Below are 16,543 nucleotides of genomic sequence, written 5' to 3' on the forward strand. Positions count from 1 at the left end.
AACGAGGGAGGGAGCCTTTTAGATGAATATTCTCTCAACAAGAAAATAATTTACGGACAAATGTCAGTACTTTTTTGTTTTTTTTGTTAGGGGGACATTGCAGTATGTAGACTGTTATCAATGGAAGGAAGTATTCAAGAAGACTAATAATAGGGGAAAAAAAAAAATCTAATTAAATCTAAAATCTTACAACTAGACTCTCAAAGAAACTGTACAATGATGGGTAGAATTGTAGAAATTAGTTTGGAATTTCAATGGTGCTGAGCTTCTGTATTTCACTATAAATGGCTCAAAACAAAATGGAATATTCATCATTCTTCTAAACCCAATATTTACACTAAGCAAATTAAGAATAAAAGAAGTGTAAATATGGGTTTAGAAGTGAATGTTGCGACAATATCATTGCTATTAATATTGTTAACCACTGCCATTAATGCCCAAACCCGAGTCTTTGATGTGAGAAATTATGGAGCAAAGCCTAATATTGATATCACCGAGGTAAGCCATATTCTCCTTAATTATGATCATGCAAATATAATATATGTTTATCAGAACTATTGCTGGCTAAAAAAATCACTTCCATGATCATTCATTTTGTCTTTAGGCTGTGGCAAGAGCTTGGAAAGATGCATGTGCCTATCCAGGCTCTAGTAAAGTTGTAGTTCCAGAAGCAATGTATAGGGTGGGCAACATAACTTTTTTGGGTCCTTGCAAGAGTCCAATAGAATTTAATGTTCTAGGCAGCATACATTCCCCAGGAGATCCCAATTACTTCAAGGGGGATAGGTGGATCGCCTTTCAAAGTATCGACTACCTAATTGTGTCGGGCACTGGATATTTTGATGGCGAAGGAGAAACTGCTTGGAGTAGAAATGGTTGTTCCAAAAATGGCTACTGCGCCCATCTTCCCATTGTAAGTTTAATTCTACCTTAGTTGTGTTCAATATATAGGGTTTTCTTCCAAACTAGTTTGTTAGGCTTACATCTATTTTTAGAATATTTAATTCTCACATTGATTTAAAGGAATTTGCTTTGGATTGGGACCCCCAACAATAGCCGGGGAATTGCCCATCAATTTTTTTTGAAATTTTGGCCATTAAATCTCATCAAAGGGTCTACAAGCTGCCACGTGTCTCACGAATTAAAAAAATAATATGTTATTATTTAAATTGTAAAAATAAAATATAAAACAAAATAAAAATAATAATAAAAAAATATGGGGTGGCTGGCCACCCCAGCTGAGCCATGGTGGTGGTCGAAGCCACACCCTAGGCTGAGCTGGGGTGGCCGGCAAACCCTTAGGGGGAAAATGGGGTGGCCAAACCACCCCATCTTTTTTAATAATTTTTATTTTATTTTATTTTATATTTATTTTTAAATTTTAAATAATATTTTATTATTTTATATTAAATGATACACGTGGCCCATTTTTAGTTGTTGGTTGAGAATGGATGGCCATGATTTAAAAAAAAATTGATGGGGAATTTGATGGGTGTTGCCGAGGATCCCAATCAATTTACTTTAACCTAATTTGAAGAAAAACTTTATTTGTGTACAATTGCCACCACTTTTTAACAAATTGCCTGAAAGTAATCAATGACAATTTTTGGTGATTGTGCTTTCATAAATCAACAGAGCATAAGGTTCGACTACGTCACCAATTCAATTGTCCGAGACATATCATCGTATAATAGCAAACAATTCCACATCCATGCTCTTGGGTGCCAAAATCTTACATTCGACCATGTTACAATCAAAGCACCTCAAAATAGCCCGAATACGGATGGAATTCACATTGGACGTTCAACGAAGATTAATGTGATTAATTCACAGATTTCAACTGGAGATGATTGTGTCTCCATCGGTGATGGCAGCCGGGATATACTTATTCAGGGGGTAAACTGTGGACCAGGACATGGAATCAGCATTGGAAGTCTTGGTATGTACCAAAATGAACAGCCTGTGTCTGGGGTCAGAGTTATTAGTTGTAATCTTACAAACACATCGAATGGCGTGAGAATCAAAACATGGCCTGATTCTTATCCTGGATCTGCCTCTGATATTCTTTTTGAAAACATTATCATAAATAATGTTGACGCTCCTATCATCGTAGACCAAGGTTACTGCCCATGGAATGTGTGCAAACCAGAGGTATGTACTTAACATCACACCGATCAAGTTTCATGTTATTATAGCTAGGGGCGGAGATTTGTGTTCACCCCGGTTTGAATTAGGATTCTATTCGGTTTAAATGAATTGGAGAATATTTAGGTATTTTTATCCCTTCAAAAAGTGAAAAGACAAAAATACCCCTCACATATAACTAATTGGATATTATCGAGTTCAAATGAACTGGAAAAGATCTTGTTCTGCCAGGTTTGAATAGTACTGAATATAAGTATGAGATCTAGACTATATAAGTTACTATAACCCGGCCCGCTTAAATAAACGGATCAAACCCCTTCGCCATAATCCACTGATTGTATGTTAGGTTCGTGTTAGATTTATGGTCCGTATAAAAAAATTTATAGCCTTTATGTCACATGTCGAGTTCAAATCATCTCGAGGCATGAGTATAAGAGTATATATATAGGTCAACCATAACCCAACATGTTTAATTAAATGGGTACACCGTTTAATCTTAGCTCACTAATTTCGTGTCGAATTTGCTAGACACGTAGGAAATATTACTAATACAATACTTTGGTTACTTTTTCTTAAGATTCCTTCAAAGGTGAAGATCAGCAATGTTAGCTTCAAGAACATAAGAGGCACTTCTGCGAGAAAGAGCGCTGTCGTGCTTGTTTGTAGTTCATCACTACCATGTGAGAATGTGGAGCTTCGTGACATAGACCTCAGATATAATGGAAAAGATGGCCCTGCTACTTCTCGATGTGTTAATGTCAATCCCATCATTGGTGGCTACCAGAATCCTCCTCCTTGCACTATCAGAACTGTTTTTTAACAAGAAAGAGATGGCAAAGAAGGCAAAAATCAAGTGCAGGATATAACAAATAATAAATTTTTTGTAAGTAAGAGGTCGATCCTCAATAAATTGTAAACGCTAAAATAAAATTATAATGCAGCTAGAAAAAATAAATTGTTTGATTTGTTGTTTTTCCATAATGAAGTGGATAAACTAAATAAATAAATTGACGTTGGAGAAAATTAATAGAAAATACTAAGCCTTTAAGGATCTACCTAACATTTTATATATACCGTATTCTTGAGACATAATTAACTGATCAACTTAGTAGAAAATCAAGAAAGCACTCATAAAAAATAAAATAAATTGAATATGATTTAATTAATAATTTATTTTAATAATATAACGCAAGATAAATTAAAGATTTATTATATATTTGAACCAAAATAGCATTTGATATAAACAAAAAATCATAACAAATTAAAATAAATTTGTTCTCGTGAAATTAATTTCAAATTAAAATTATCCCTCACATTCAATTATTAATTTATGAAGAACAACAAATAAAATAATCTCAAGATCGAACACCTAATAAAAATGCTAGGCTTTACTCATGTTCATAAAAATAAATTACATAATCGAAGTGTTAAACATTAACAAAACACAAAGAACGAAAATTAAAAATCAAGATCTGACTTTCGATCTTGCAGAAAAACACCACCGAAATCATATTAGCGTCCTAGAGAAACAAATTCTTCATTTTTCTTTTCTTTTCTTGCTGTGTAGTTTCCACGCTTTTCGTTGTTTTCTGAATGCTAGCCTTTCAAAGAAAGACTCATTTTGTTAATTTCTTTGCTCTCTTGTGCAATTGGGAGTGGTTCGGCCAACTCCAATATTAGCCAAAAATGCCACCCCAAAAATTTTTAATATATATATATACAGTTTATTTTTTTAATTATTTTTATTTTTTAGAATATGTGGCATTTTGTGTGGCAATCTGTTAGTTTGGACTGACAGAATGTGATGGAGGTACTACTAAGTTAGTCTATTTTCCAAAAGTCAGGTATCCTCTATGATACAATTTGAAATGTAGGTGAAAAAATAAATAAAAAAGTCAAAATCTAGGTACTAAAAATGTAATTAACCCTTGATATAAATTCTTTTTCATTCAAATCATTTTTTGTAACACTCTCATAGAGCAGATTTACTTCGTTTGAACATATAGGTATAAATAACCAATCTTAACTTTTTCTTGTATGTCCCACATACACAATTCGATCCGCCTCGTCTAGTACTAGAGTTGCGCGTAATCACGAAGGACCCCTTCTCATGCTCGTGGCCGCCGCGAGGTGCATGATTATGGGCCACCTAATTAACCAAGGTGCACTGAGCGTGGCAAAACATAGTGATGACCCCACAGCCTCTAACGTCCTTCTCAATGGGTTGCGCTTCCATCTCTTGCGTCATTACTGTGCTATGTCTTCTCTGAATTCCCTTTGGCCAAAATAATTGTCTCATCCCACAGTTGCCCTCATTTTATAAAACTTTTCTCATTTCTTTTTGGGATAAATGCAAAATTGGTCTCTGTGGTTGGCCTAATTTACAAATCATTCCCTGTGGTTTAAAAATTAATTTATAGGTCCATAGGGTAGACCAAAATAACATTTTACTCCCTGAACTCATTTTTCATTAAATGACTTAACAAAAACTGTTACATTGTCATATTACACCCAATAAAAATAAGACACGTGTTCTTTTTTATTTATACTTTTAAAAAAATAACAAATAAGTTTTTCCATGTCATTTTGAGGTTCCAACACGCACTTCACGTCAAATTAAATAAACCTAATCCCTCTATATCCTCTGTGCCACCATCATCTTCATCTTTCCCAACAATTATTGCCGTCGTATTCATCTTCGTCTTCATGCTGTCGTCTTCATCTTCCCCACCGATTCTTACGTCTATCTCTTGGTAAGTTGTTGAGTTTCGTAGTACGACTCAATTAATCAAGGTGAAAGTAAAAAAGCTCCAAAGCAAGGTGGCTTACCGTCATGACATTTTCGGCGATTATCTGACGGCGATTTCAGTCGTACTACGAAACTCAATAGCTCACTTGGAGATGGACGCAAGAATCTATGGGGAAGATGGAGATGACAACATGAAGACGAAGATGAATACGACGACAAGGATCATTGGGGAAGATGAAGACGATGGCGGCACAGGGGATATAGAGGGATTATGTTTAGTTAATTTGACGTGAAGTGTGTGTTGGAGCCTCAAAATAATGTGGAAAAACTTATTTGTCATTTTTTAAAAGCATAAATAAAAAAGAACACGCGTCTTATTTTTATTGGGTGTGATGTGGCAATGTAACGGTTTATGTTAAGTCATTTAATGGAAAATGAGTTCAGAGAGTAAAATGTTATTTTGGCCTACCCTATGGACCTATAAATTAATTTTTAAACCACAGGGAGTGATTTGTAAATTAGGCCAACGACATGGACCAATTTTGCATTTATCCCTTTCTTTTACTTCTCCTAAAACGTCTTCGGGCAACGTGCATGAGAGTTTTACTTTTCTATACTTTTTTATAATTAGAACTTTATATAATGGAAAACATTTCCTTATATAAATAAAACCTTCCTAATTTTGGAATTTTCCAAAATTATAAAGTTCCTTGAATTGGAATATCTTTCATTTAGAACATTCATGAAAGTAAAGCATTGTACCCATAAAAGATGATTTACATAAAATAACTTTTCGAGTTTATTACTTTCTTATGAAAATATTTCAGTTAAGCGCAATCGTTTCATGTAAGCATAAGAATAAGATAACTTAAACATTTTTCATAAAGTAATTAAAGATCATTTACACTAAAATCATGCCATGAAATTAAATTTAGAAATGGTTAGTGATTCCCTTACCTCAATAGTCTTCAAAGAATATTCACTTAAGAGCCTGTTTGGGATTGTGTTTGAGAAATAGAACTTTTAAGTCAAAAAGAGTTTTTTGGCAAAAGTTTCATTTTTAAGCTTTTGCCAAAAGTACTTTTTGGTTATTTTTAGGCTTTTTGGACACTTAAAAGCGATTTTAATTTTTTTTACCAAATGAGTACTTTTTTCTTCAAACGAACTTTTTAACTGTTAAAAGCACTTTTAGGCTACTCAAACGCAATCTCAAACAAGCCTTAAAACTTCTTGGCCTAAACGTAACTTAGTATTGTTAGAACATCGGTAATGATGAATTTAACGATAATGCATGAATTAAAATAGATTATTTCCTATTTAATTAAAATAGAAGGTGAATGACGAATAAACGGTTTAAACTCAATACTTTTATTCTAATACCATGTTAAATTTGGCTCAGGGATTGTGAGAAAAATTTGGCTTAGGAGGAATGACGTAGTGCATGGGGGCGTTTTTGTACATCCTAACGTGCTAGTACAACAAACACTCAAGCCATTGAAGAGTTCTCTATAGCTAATAGTGTCGGGGAAACAAAGCGAGTCTTGGGTGCTTCGTCACATCTATTATGATGGAGTGCATCTCTCCCTGACCAGAAAAAGGTGAACTGGGATGCATCTATTGCGAAGAAATAGGGTTGGATGGGTTTTGGGGTGCTGGTGCGTGATAAGAAGGGGATAGTGATAGCAGCGGAATGCAAAACTCTTTTGGGGTGCCTTGATCCTTCAGTGGCTGAGGCTAGGGCAGCACTGATGGTGTTTCATATGTGTAAGGACATAGGGCTAAGGAAGGTTCTTAAGTGCTTCGTCACATCTATTATGATGGAGTGCACCTCTCCTTGACTAGAAAAAGGTGACCTGGGATGCATCTATTGCGAAGAAACAAGGCTGGATGGGCTTTTAGGTGCTGGTGCGTGATGAGAAGGGGATAGTGATAGCGGCGGAATGCAAAACTCTTTTGGGGTGCCTTGATCCTTTAGTGGCTGAGGCTAAGGCTGCACTGATGGCGATTCATATGTGTAAGGACCTAGGGCTATGGCAGGTTCATTTGGAGGGTGGGTGATGCGCAGGTGGTGGTCAATGCGGTAAACTCCTCGGTGACGGATTGGAGTAGAATGGAGCTCCTGGTGGGAGATATTAAGCGCGAACTTCGATTTGTCTTTTCCCCAATGGCGGATGACTTATGTTCGAAGGGAAGGCAACTGTGCGGCACATACACTATCCAAAGTAGTGACGACGAGTGTTATGGATCAACAATGGCTTGTTGAGCCACATGACTATATCAACGATATTTTATCGATGGAGCAAGTTGCTCCATCTCCTTGAGTTGTTTCTAATGAGAATGTAATGATTTCTTTCAAAAAAAGAAAAAAGAATACTATGTTAAATTATGATTTATCTTAAAAACTTAAGCTGATAAGATTAGATAAATTTAATTATTTCATCAATGTTCTTATACCGATAAGGCGACTAAATTCGTGTGGATGAAAGTTTCGCTCTTTGCATCTTACCAACAAAAAAAAAAAAAAAAGGTACACGTTTGTTGTTGAGAGAAATTCATCCTTATAGGAAATGGAAAAACTTACATCATGTCATATTGAAGAGTAATGCTAAAAGTCATTTTTGTGCCACTCAAAGAATGATGTGGCTTCTAAATTCACCATTGGCCTTATGATTAATTATTATTGAATTTTGATCAAATAATGATTTTAAAAACCACGTCATTCTTAGAGTGATACAAGAGGGACACAAAAGTGACTTCTAGGGTTACTCCATATTGTATGCTCATTGAATCGTAAGTGTTTCTAGCACATAAAAAACAAAATTCTTCCAATTTGCTGTAACTGACGATGGGTAGACCATAAAGGAGAAGATCATGAGCAATAGTGAATCAACTTGAAATTCCTTTTTTCTTTATCAGGTAAATTATTAAGATAACCATGGTCGCTAGAATATTTATTAAATAACTAAATAGATTATATCTTAAGAGTCTCTTTAACAAAATTTTAAAAATACAATAATTATATAAGGCAAAGTAGTTGTCCCTTTATCTTTATATTGTTTATTTTTACCGTGCTATATTTATACATGTAATAAATCCTTCAAAAAGTTGAAGAACCTATTTCATATGATGGGTTTGCCATTGTATTGGGCACTGCTCTGGTATGCATTGTTCAAGTTGCTACCATAGAAAAATTTATTTTAATTAATTAATTTTTTTTTTGTCCACGATAGCAGTAGTTCTAGCTCTACAATAGGAGCATGGGGGCTCTATATATCTAAACAAGGTACAAACCATTAGGAGAATGGGATGAAGAAGAGTTGGAAAAATACAATCCATCCTCAAAGCAAGCAGAAATGTTTAAATGATACTTATTAAGTAATAAGTATTACAAAAAAAATACTCCTTACTTAATAATTAATATACATACTTATATTAACAAGCTAATGAGTAGAGTGGAGCTTATACAATCTGTGTTGACAATCATTAATTGAGTTTATACGAGTATGTATCGTTTTAGAATTAAACATAATTTTTTATTCATAGTAAGCTCATTTATTAAATAAACCAAGATCAAATTAAGTTTATCCGAGCTGAGCCCGAACCTGTTGGTAAGTGGCTTTGCATAATTGTATATCTTTAGTTTGGGTTAAAAATTCCCTAGCCATCTTCTACGGGTAAAAATATGAATATTCTCTCAATACAGAGATAGCCTTTTTAGATTAATATTCTCTCAACAAGAAAATAATTGAAGGACAAATGTCAGTACTTTTTGATTTTTAAATTAGGAAAACATATAGCAGTAAACTGTTATATCAATGGCACGAAGCATGCAAGAGAAGACTAATAATAGGAAAAATTCAATTAAAACTAAAATCTTACAACTAGACTCTCAAAGAAACTGCACAATGACGGGCAGAAATCGGTTACAAATTTTAATGGTGCTGAGCTTTTGCATTGCACTATAAATGGATCAAAAGAAAATGGGATATTCATCATTCTTATTCTAAACCCAATATTTACACTAAGCAAATTAAGAAGAAAATAAGTGTAAATATGGGTTTAGAATTGAATGTTGTGACAATATCATTGCTATTAATGTTAGTATCCACTACCAATGCTGCAACTCGTGTCTTTGATGTGAGAAATTATGGAGCAAAGCCTAATTTTGACATCACCAAGGTATGCAAGCACAATTCCTTTCTGCTTAACTATGATGTAAATTAAATATGTTTTCTCATAAATATTGCATGCTAAAAATCACAATTTCATTGTTCATTTTGTCTTTAGGCTGTGACACGAGCTTGGAAAGATGCATGTGCATATCCAGGTTCAAGTAAAGTTGTGGTTCCAACAACAATATACAGGGTGGGCACAGTAAATTTTCTTGGCCCTTGCAAGGGTCCTATAGAGTTTAATGTTCTAGGAAGCATACATTCTCCAGGAGATCCCAAATACTTCAAGGGGGATTGTTGGATCGGTTTTGAACATATCGACCACTTAACTGTATCAGGCACTGGAAATTTTGACGGCCAAGGAGGAACTGCTTGGGGTAGAAGTGGTTGTTCGAAAAATAGCTACTGCGTCCATCTTCCCATTGTAAGTTTAATTCTACCTTAGTTGTGTACAATGGATAAAGCTTTCCTCCAAACTAGTCTATTTAGTTGACATGTGTTTAAAATATTCGATGTTCAGACAAAGTTGAAAGAATTTTCTTCAGCCTAGTTTGGAGAAACACTGTATCTGTATTCAATTGTTGTTGTTTGTTTACACGTTATCTAAAAGGGTGACAATTTTGTGGTGCTTATGCTTTCATAAATCAACAGAGCCTTAGGTTCGACTTCGTCACCAATTCAATAGTTCGGGACATAACATCATATAACAGCAAACAATTCCACATCAACGTCTTCGGGTGCCAAAATCTTACATTCGACCATGTTACCATCAAAGCACCTAAAAATAGCCCGAATACTGATGGGATTCACATTGGACGTTCAACCATGATTAATGTGATTAATTCAAAGATTTCAACTGGTGATGATTGCATCTCCCTCGGTGATGGCAGCCGGGATATACTTATCCAAGGTGTAATTTGTGGACCTGGTCATGGAATTAGCATAGGAAGTCTTGGTAAGTACCAGAATGAACAGCCTGTGTCTGGGGTTAGAGTTATTGGATGCACTCTTACAAGCACACAGACGGGCGTGAGAATCAAAACATGGCCTGATTCGTATCTTGGATCTGCCTCTGATATTCATTTTGAGAACATTATCATGCGTAACGTCGACAATCCAATCCTCATAGACCAAGGGTACTGCCCATGGAATCAGTGCAGATCACAGGTACCTACAACATCACATTGATCAAGTTTCATGTTATATAGCTATGGGTGTCAATTTGTGTTTACGTGCCGAATTCGAGTTAAGCCAAGATATAACTATAAGAGTGGTTAACCTTAACCCGACCCATTTATTTAAACGTGTCATACTACTCTTTAACTATAATTGGTTAATTTCATGATGGGTTTGTGTCAGACTTAGAGGTCGTGTTGGGTTGAGTCATTTCAAAAATTGACAATCCGAATTGTAGCCTAGTTTTCAAGGTATAGAAATATTACTGATACCATACTTTGGTGATTTTTTCTTGGATTTTTAAAGAATCCTTCTAAGATCAGGATTAGCAAGGTTATCTTCAAGAACATAAGTGGTACTTCTCGGACTAAAGACGCTGTCCAGATTATTTGCAGTAAGGCACTACCATGCCAGAATGTGGGGCTTCGTGACATAGACCTCAAATACAAAGGAAAAGATGGCCCTGCTACGTCCCGATGTGTTCATGTCAATCCCATCATCGGTGGCCACCAGAATCCTCCTGCTTGCACCCTCACAACTCTCAACAAGAAAGGTTAAGTTGTTGGCTAGTTTGCGTAGACAAGAAATAAAGCACCTTTCATTTTCTGAGCTATTAAATAAAGTACCCCAAGAGATATGATACTTTAGTTTACAGGAATTAAGGTTATGCTTGGAAATTTGATCATATTGAAAAGAGACAGGCAGATACAAATGTAAACATCATCAATATACTCATATTTTAGTACTTTTCCTTGTAATAAAACTGAAAAATGTGTTTTGGGATACTTTATCCTAAATTGAGTCAGTCCATAAATAAGGGTGTTTTTTTTTTTTTTGGTGCATGTGGAAAAGCAGTTTTCTGTGTGGTGACTAATATATTATTTGTTAATATCTTTGACTTGAGAACATAAAATAAAGTCGTTCACAAATGAGACCAATAACCCATTTCGTTTTTGCTGAATGGTTTCTAGGGTCCAAATCACCTTATCATTTGAGATTTGTGATTCGATCATTTAACATTATATCATAATAAAGTTTAACCACCAAACGTCAAATTGAGAGTGCTGCGTGGGGTCCAATTGTTCGAGGCTCATTAGACCAAGTGAAGGGGCTAATTAATCAATTAATCTACCAAACATGACAAATTACAATTGGGTGTTCCGAGTAATAATATAAGGAGGACTAGAGTTCTCCTTAAGTCCTTTCAACTGTGATATAGCTTTTAAAATCACCAATAGATCAAAATTCAATAATAATCATCTCAAATTTAATTGTAATTTTAAAAGATACATCAGACTTTATATCATTACTCGGGTGTTCCTCTCTCTCTCTCTCTCTCTCTTGTGATAGGGTTGTCAAGATACTTACTAATATCAGATATATTCTAGACTTTAAGAAAAATTTGATTTCATTAGGCACTGGATTCTTTGGGGTATGGTTATTAAGCCAAAAATGGTTATGAAAAATAACTAAAAGTGCTATGGTGATAATGAAAGGGTGAGAAAATTGGCAATTTGTATAAGTTATTCGATGATGCAATTACAGGTGGAGGTACAGTGTCCATCTCGGAAGAACCAAATAATGATAATACTGTTTCGTGGCATATGCAGCTTAGTCATTTAGGCGAGCGCAGTATGTTTGAGCTTCACAAAATGAATTTTTTGAAATATGCAAAGTCATGTAAATTGGGTTTCTACAAATATTGTGTGTATGGGAAGCAACAAAGAGTCAGCTTTAAGGTGACATCCCATACAAGCAAGGATGTTCTCGACTATGTTCAACTTACATGTTTGGAGACCAGTGGCGGTGCCATCAAACAAAGGTGCACATTATTTAGTCAGTTTTATTGATGATTTTTCAAGAAAAGTATGGGTTTGTTTTATGGATCACAAGTTAGGAGTTTTCACCATCTTCAAGTAGTGGAAGGCACAAGAGAAAAATCATACTAGAAGAAAAGTGCAGTATCTGAGATCTAATAATGGTTTCGAGTATAAGGACACTACATTCTTAGAATTCTATAAAATATAAGGCATTACTCATCACCTCACAGTTAGATGGACTCCATAGTAAAACAGAGTTGTTAAAAGGGTGAACATAACAGCGCTCAAAATGGCAAAATGTATGAGGTTAAATGTAGGATTGTCAAAGAGTTTTTGCGCTGAGTTAGTTAATTATGCATGCTTCGTCACCAATCGATCTCCATCCACAGCAATTAATTTCAAGGTTCCAGAGGAAGTATGATTAGGTAAATTAGTTGATTATTCTACGTTGAGAATATTTGTTTGTCCGATATACGCTCAAGTGCAAAGTGGAGAGTGGTCGAAATTAGATTCAAAGTCAAGAAAATGTATTTGTCTTTGTTTGGAATCTAGTGTTAAAGGCTATAGGCTATCTAATCTACTCTCAAAGAAGAATATTTTTAGCAAAGACGTGGTGTTTGATGAGGGCTATATGTTAAGAAAATGCGAGGATGAAGCATCGACTGAAAGCCACAAAGGGAAACAGGTCGTGGAGGTGGAGATTGTATATCATCGTCCACTCACTGACATATATGATGATGAAAAATCTTCAAGACTCACAGCACCAAGAAGAGCCTTACTCTTTAGCAAGAGGTAAAAAGAAATGTGATCAAAAAGCTCCAGAGAGGTATGTATTTAAAGACATGGTTTCTTATGCTCTCACATGTAGTAGTGGAGAGTCATCGTCTGTTCAGAATGATATGCCGAAACAGGTGGATTCATTATAGAAAGCTCTAACATGTGGTAGTGGAGACTCATCGTCTATTCAGAATGATATGCCAAAAGAGGTGAAATCATTATAGAAAGGTAAAGCTTAGGAATCAACAGAATTGCTTAAGGGAAAGAAGGCTAAATGGTGCAAATGTGTCCAAAGAGAGAAAAAGTCATCAAAGAATGTTGTGTGGCAAATAGGACTAGTAGGGAAGCATAGTGGCCTGTCCTGTTTAAACCAGGTCCTATGCTCAAGTTCAAAAGGTTCTTGGACTTCAGTGACACTTGTGCATTGTGATTTCTATTAGGGGATGGGAGGCATCCGAAGGAGATTCATCTTGTTGATAAACTTGATAGGTTTCAAGTTAAGGAAAAAATTGATGACGTGGATGCATTGACCCTTCACGTCGATGGGGCCAAGCATAACTCCTCCAAAAATGTGTGGTCTTCCTTCTGTCATATCATTATTTGTTATTGGTTACAATTATTTAAAATTAAATCCAATGATTCCCTTCAAGTTGATGGGGGCAAATCATAACTCCTTCAAAAAGGAGTGGTCTTCTTTTTGTCATCTCATGATTTGTCATTGGTTACTATTATTTACAATTAAATCAACTAAATGATTGTCATTCCACTCTAATGAGTGGCCAACATTGGTATTTTTAACAAAAAAATACCAATGAAAGTCAAAGGGCTGAAACTTAGGAAACCGAACATTACAAATTTTTAACTTCAGGGTAATGATTGAAAAACTGCTTAAACTTTCCCTAGCCTTTATTTAACTTACCACAAAAAGGATGTAAAGAATGCAAGAAGACTAATAATAGGAAGAAAAAAAAAATTAATTAAGTAAAAGCAAAAATCTTAACACCACTTAAAGACATTGAACAATGATGGGTAGCAATTGCTTAGAAATGTTAGTGGTGTTGAGCTTCTGTGAATTGCATTATAAATGGCTCAAAACAAAACAGGATATTCACCATTCTTCTAAACCCAATATTTACCTGAAAAAATTCAGAAGAACATAAGTGTAAATATGGGTTTAGAATTGAATGTTGTGACAATATCATTGCTATTAATGTTAGTATCCACCGCCAATGCAACTCATGTCTTTGATGTGAGAAATTATGGAGCAAAGCCTAATAGTGATATCACCAAGGTATGCATGCAATATGCCATATTCCTTTCATGATCACGAAAATGTATGTTGGGGAAACATTATTTACCTCATGATGTTTCATTTTCCACATATTTTTATCATAATTGCTTGCTAAAAATCACTTTCATCATTCATTTTGTGTTTAGGCTGTGACAAGAGCTTGGAATGATGCATGTGCATATCAAGGCTCGAGTAAAGTTTTAGTTCCAACAGCAACATACAGGGTGGGCACAATAAATTTTCTTGGCCCATGCAAGGGTCCTATAGAGTTTAATGTTCTAGGCAGCATCCAATCCCCAGGTGACCCAAAATACTTCAAGGGGGATTGTTGGATCAGTTTTGGAAAAATCGACCACTTAACTGTGTCAGGCAAGGGAGATTTTGATGGCCAAGGACAAACTGCTTGGGGTAGAAGTGGTTGTTCGAAAAATAGCTATTGTGTCCATCTTCCCATTGTAAGTTTAACTCTACCTTATGTATGTCCGGTAAATAAAGTTTTTCTTTAAATTAGGTTGCAGGAAATCTACAACATGTTTTAAGGATCCCATGGTCTATTAGTAGACTATGTCCAAGGAATTTAGTCCAGCCCAGTTTGAAAGCAAACATTATTAATGTACAATTGCCACTATTTGTTTAAGCATTACCTAAAATGAATGACAATTTTATGGTGCTTATGCTTTCCAAAATCTACAGAGCCTCAGGTTCGACTTCGTCACCAATTCAATAGTTCGAGACATAACATCAAAAAACAGCAAACAATTCCACATCAATGTCTTTGGGTCCCAAAATCTTACATTTGACCATGTTACCATCATAGCACCTCATAACAGCCCCAACACAGATGGAATTCACATCGGACGTTCAACCAATATTAAGGTGATTAATTCAAAGATTTCAACCGGTGATGATTGTATCTCCCTCGGTGACGGCTCTCGAGATATACTTATCAAGGGAGTCATCTGTGGACCTGGCCATGGTATCAGCGTAGGAAGTCTTGGTAAGTACAAGAATGAGCAGCCTGTGTCTGGGGTAAGAGTTATTGGCTGCACTCTCACAAACACACAAACTGGTGTGAGAATCAAAACATGGCCTCAATCTTATCCTGGTATTGCCACTGATATGCGTTTTGAGAACATTGTCATGAATAACGTCGACAATCCTATCCTCATAGACCAAGGGTACTGCCCATGGAATCAATGCAAATCACAGGTTCGTATTTAATATCACATTGATTATGTTTCATGTTATTAAAGCTATGGGTGGCAATTTGTGTTAATGTGTGGGTTCGAATCCTATCGATGCACGAGTATAAGACTATATAGGGCAACCCTTACTCGACCATTTTAATTAAATGGGTCAAACCCTTTTGTTAATTTTCTATTAGGTTCATGTTGAATTCACGAGTCATGTCATAAATTGCTAGCCTTTATATGTGTTTCATGTCGAGTTCAAGTTGTGTCGAAGTATATATTAGTATCAGACTATATAGGTTAACCCTAAATCAACCAATTTAATTTAATGACTTAGACCCTTCAACCTTATCCTGGTATGTTCTTAATCGTGAGCATGTTGAAAATTATTGTTCCTAATTATAGTTTCGTTTTCAAGGTCAAGAAATGTCACTAATACCATATTTTCGGTGATTTTTTCTTGGTTATCTTTTAGCTTCCTTCTAATATCAAGATCAGCAAAGTTATCTTCAAGAGCATAAATGGAACTTCTAGGACTAAAGAAGCTGTGGAGATCATTTGTAGTGCGGCACTACCATGTCGTAATTTGGAGCTTCGTGACATAAACCTCAAATACAATGGAAAAGATGGCCCTGCTACTTCCCGATGTGTTAATGTCAACAATCCCCTCATCGGTGGCTACCAGAATCCTCCTGCTTGCGCCATCACAACTCTTAAGAAGAAAGTTTAAGTTGCTAATTATATATGCTTGGAAGTTTGATCATATTCAAAGGACACATGCAAATGTAAACGTCATCAATAGTCCTATTTCGTTTGTCCTGATCAAGTGTGCTTTTTTGTTTTTATTTAAAAAAGTGTTATGATTGGACATAGAATATAATAATAATTTCGGTTTGTGGAGCTATACTTTATGTTTTGAGTTATTTGTTAATGTTTTTGAACTTTAATTTTAGGGGTAACTTCACTAAAGACCCTTGAATTACCACCCGATTTGAGAAACCTCCCCAAACTTCAAAACTTCTCAATTTAGACTCATGAACTTTCAATTTCAATCAATTTGAACCCCCTCCATCAATTTTTGTTGTTAAAACCCTTAAAAAGACAAAATTACTCTTCAATTTTCTTTTTATTAAAAAAGAAAAAATTGAAAAAAAAAAATAAAAAAATAAAGGTCACAAGGTGACCCACTGTTGGGCTACCTTGTGTTTTTTTCTTAATATTTT

At 35.2% G+C, this 16,543-nt stretch overlaps 3 protein-coding genes across 3 annotated transcripts; all 3 read left to right on the top strand.

Moving 5' to 3' along the window:
• The first annotated feature begins 369 nt into the window (after positions 1 to 369).
• On the top strand, positions 370 to 2,965 carry LOC132180681 (exopolygalacturonase-like). Its single transcript, XM_059593584.1, has 4 exons — positions 370 to 498; positions 605 to 913; positions 1,636 to 2,151; positions 2,723 to 2,965. Exons 1-4 carry the CDS (start codon positions 370 to 372, stop codon positions 2,963 to 2,965), a joined length of 1,197 nt encoding a protein of 398 aa, XP_059449567.1.
• A 5,982-nt stretch (positions 2,966 to 8,947) lies between these two features.
• Positions 8,948 to 12,988, top strand: LOC132180682 (exopolygalacturonase-like). The gene is made up of 7 exons (XM_059593586.1): positions 8,948 to 9,073; positions 9,182 to 9,490; positions 9,718 to 10,233; positions 10,549 to 10,795; positions 11,788 to 12,064; positions 12,615 to 12,854; positions 12,931 to 12,988. Exons 1-7 carry the CDS (start codon positions 8,948 to 8,950, stop codon positions 12,986 to 12,988), a joined length of 1,773 nt encoding a protein of 590 aa, XP_059449569.1.
• A 982-nt stretch (positions 12,989 to 13,970) lies between these two features.
• LOC132182709 (exopolygalacturonase-like) lies at positions 13,971 to 16,197 on the top strand. Its single transcript, XM_059596028.1, has 4 exons — positions 13,971 to 14,130; positions 14,277 to 14,585; positions 14,824 to 15,339; positions 15,796 to 16,197. Exons 1-4 carry the CDS (start codon positions 14,008 to 14,010, stop codon positions 16,048 to 16,050), a joined length of 1,203 nt encoding a protein of 400 aa, XP_059452011.1. The 5' UTR covers positions 13,971 to 14,007; the 3' UTR covers positions 16,051 to 16,197.
• Positions 16,198 to 16,543: the final 346 nt, after the last annotated feature.

The sequence above is a fragment of the Corylus avellana genome, chromosome ca5 (assembly GCF_901000735.1).
Source record: "Corylus avellana chromosome ca5, CavTom2PMs-1.0".
NCBI lineage: Eukaryota > Viridiplantae > Streptophyta > Magnoliopsida > Fagales > Betulaceae > Corylus > Corylus avellana.

What these genes read in the sequence shown, in the direction of transcription:
- LOC132180682 (XM_059593586.1), top strand. Translation starts at nt 8,948, where the DNA reads ATGGGTTTAGAATTGAATGTTGTGACAATATCATTGCTATTAATGTTA. An exon ending in ACTGCGTCCATCTTCCCATT is followed by an intron (nt 9,491 to 9,717) that starts GTAAGTTTAATT and finishes ATAAATCAACAG; the next exon opens with AGCCTTAGGTTCGACTTCGT. An exon ending in GGAATCAGTGCAGATCACAG is followed by an intron (nt 10,234 to 10,548) that starts GTACCTACAACA and finishes GGATTTTTAAAG; the next exon opens with AATCCTTCTAAGATCAGGAT.
- LOC132182709 (XM_059596028.1), top strand. Translation starts at nt 14,008, where the DNA reads ATGGGTTTAGAATTGAATGTTGTGACAATATCATTGCTATTAATGTTA. An exon ending in ATTGTGTCCATCTTCCCATT is followed by an intron (nt 14,586 to 14,823) that starts GTAAGTTTAACT and finishes CAAAATCTACAG; the next exon opens with AGCCTCAGGTTCGACTTCGT. An exon ending in GGAATCAATGCAAATCACAG is followed by an intron (nt 15,340 to 15,795) that starts GTTCGTATTTAA and finishes GTTATCTTTTAG; the next exon opens with CTTCCTTCTAATATCAAGAT.
- LOC132180681 (XM_059593584.1), top strand. Translation starts at nt 370, where the DNA reads ATGGGTTTAGAAGTGAATGTTGCGACAATATCATTGCTATTAATATTG. An exon ending in ACTGCGCCCATCTTCCCATT is followed by an intron (nt 914 to 1,635) that starts GTAAGTTTAATT and finishes ATAAATCAACAG; the next exon opens with AGCATAAGGTTCGACTACGT. An exon ending in GGAATGTGTGCAAACCAGAG is followed by an intron (nt 2,152 to 2,722) that starts GTATGTACTTAA and finishes CTTTTTCTTAAG; the next exon opens with ATTCCTTCAAAGGTGAAGAT.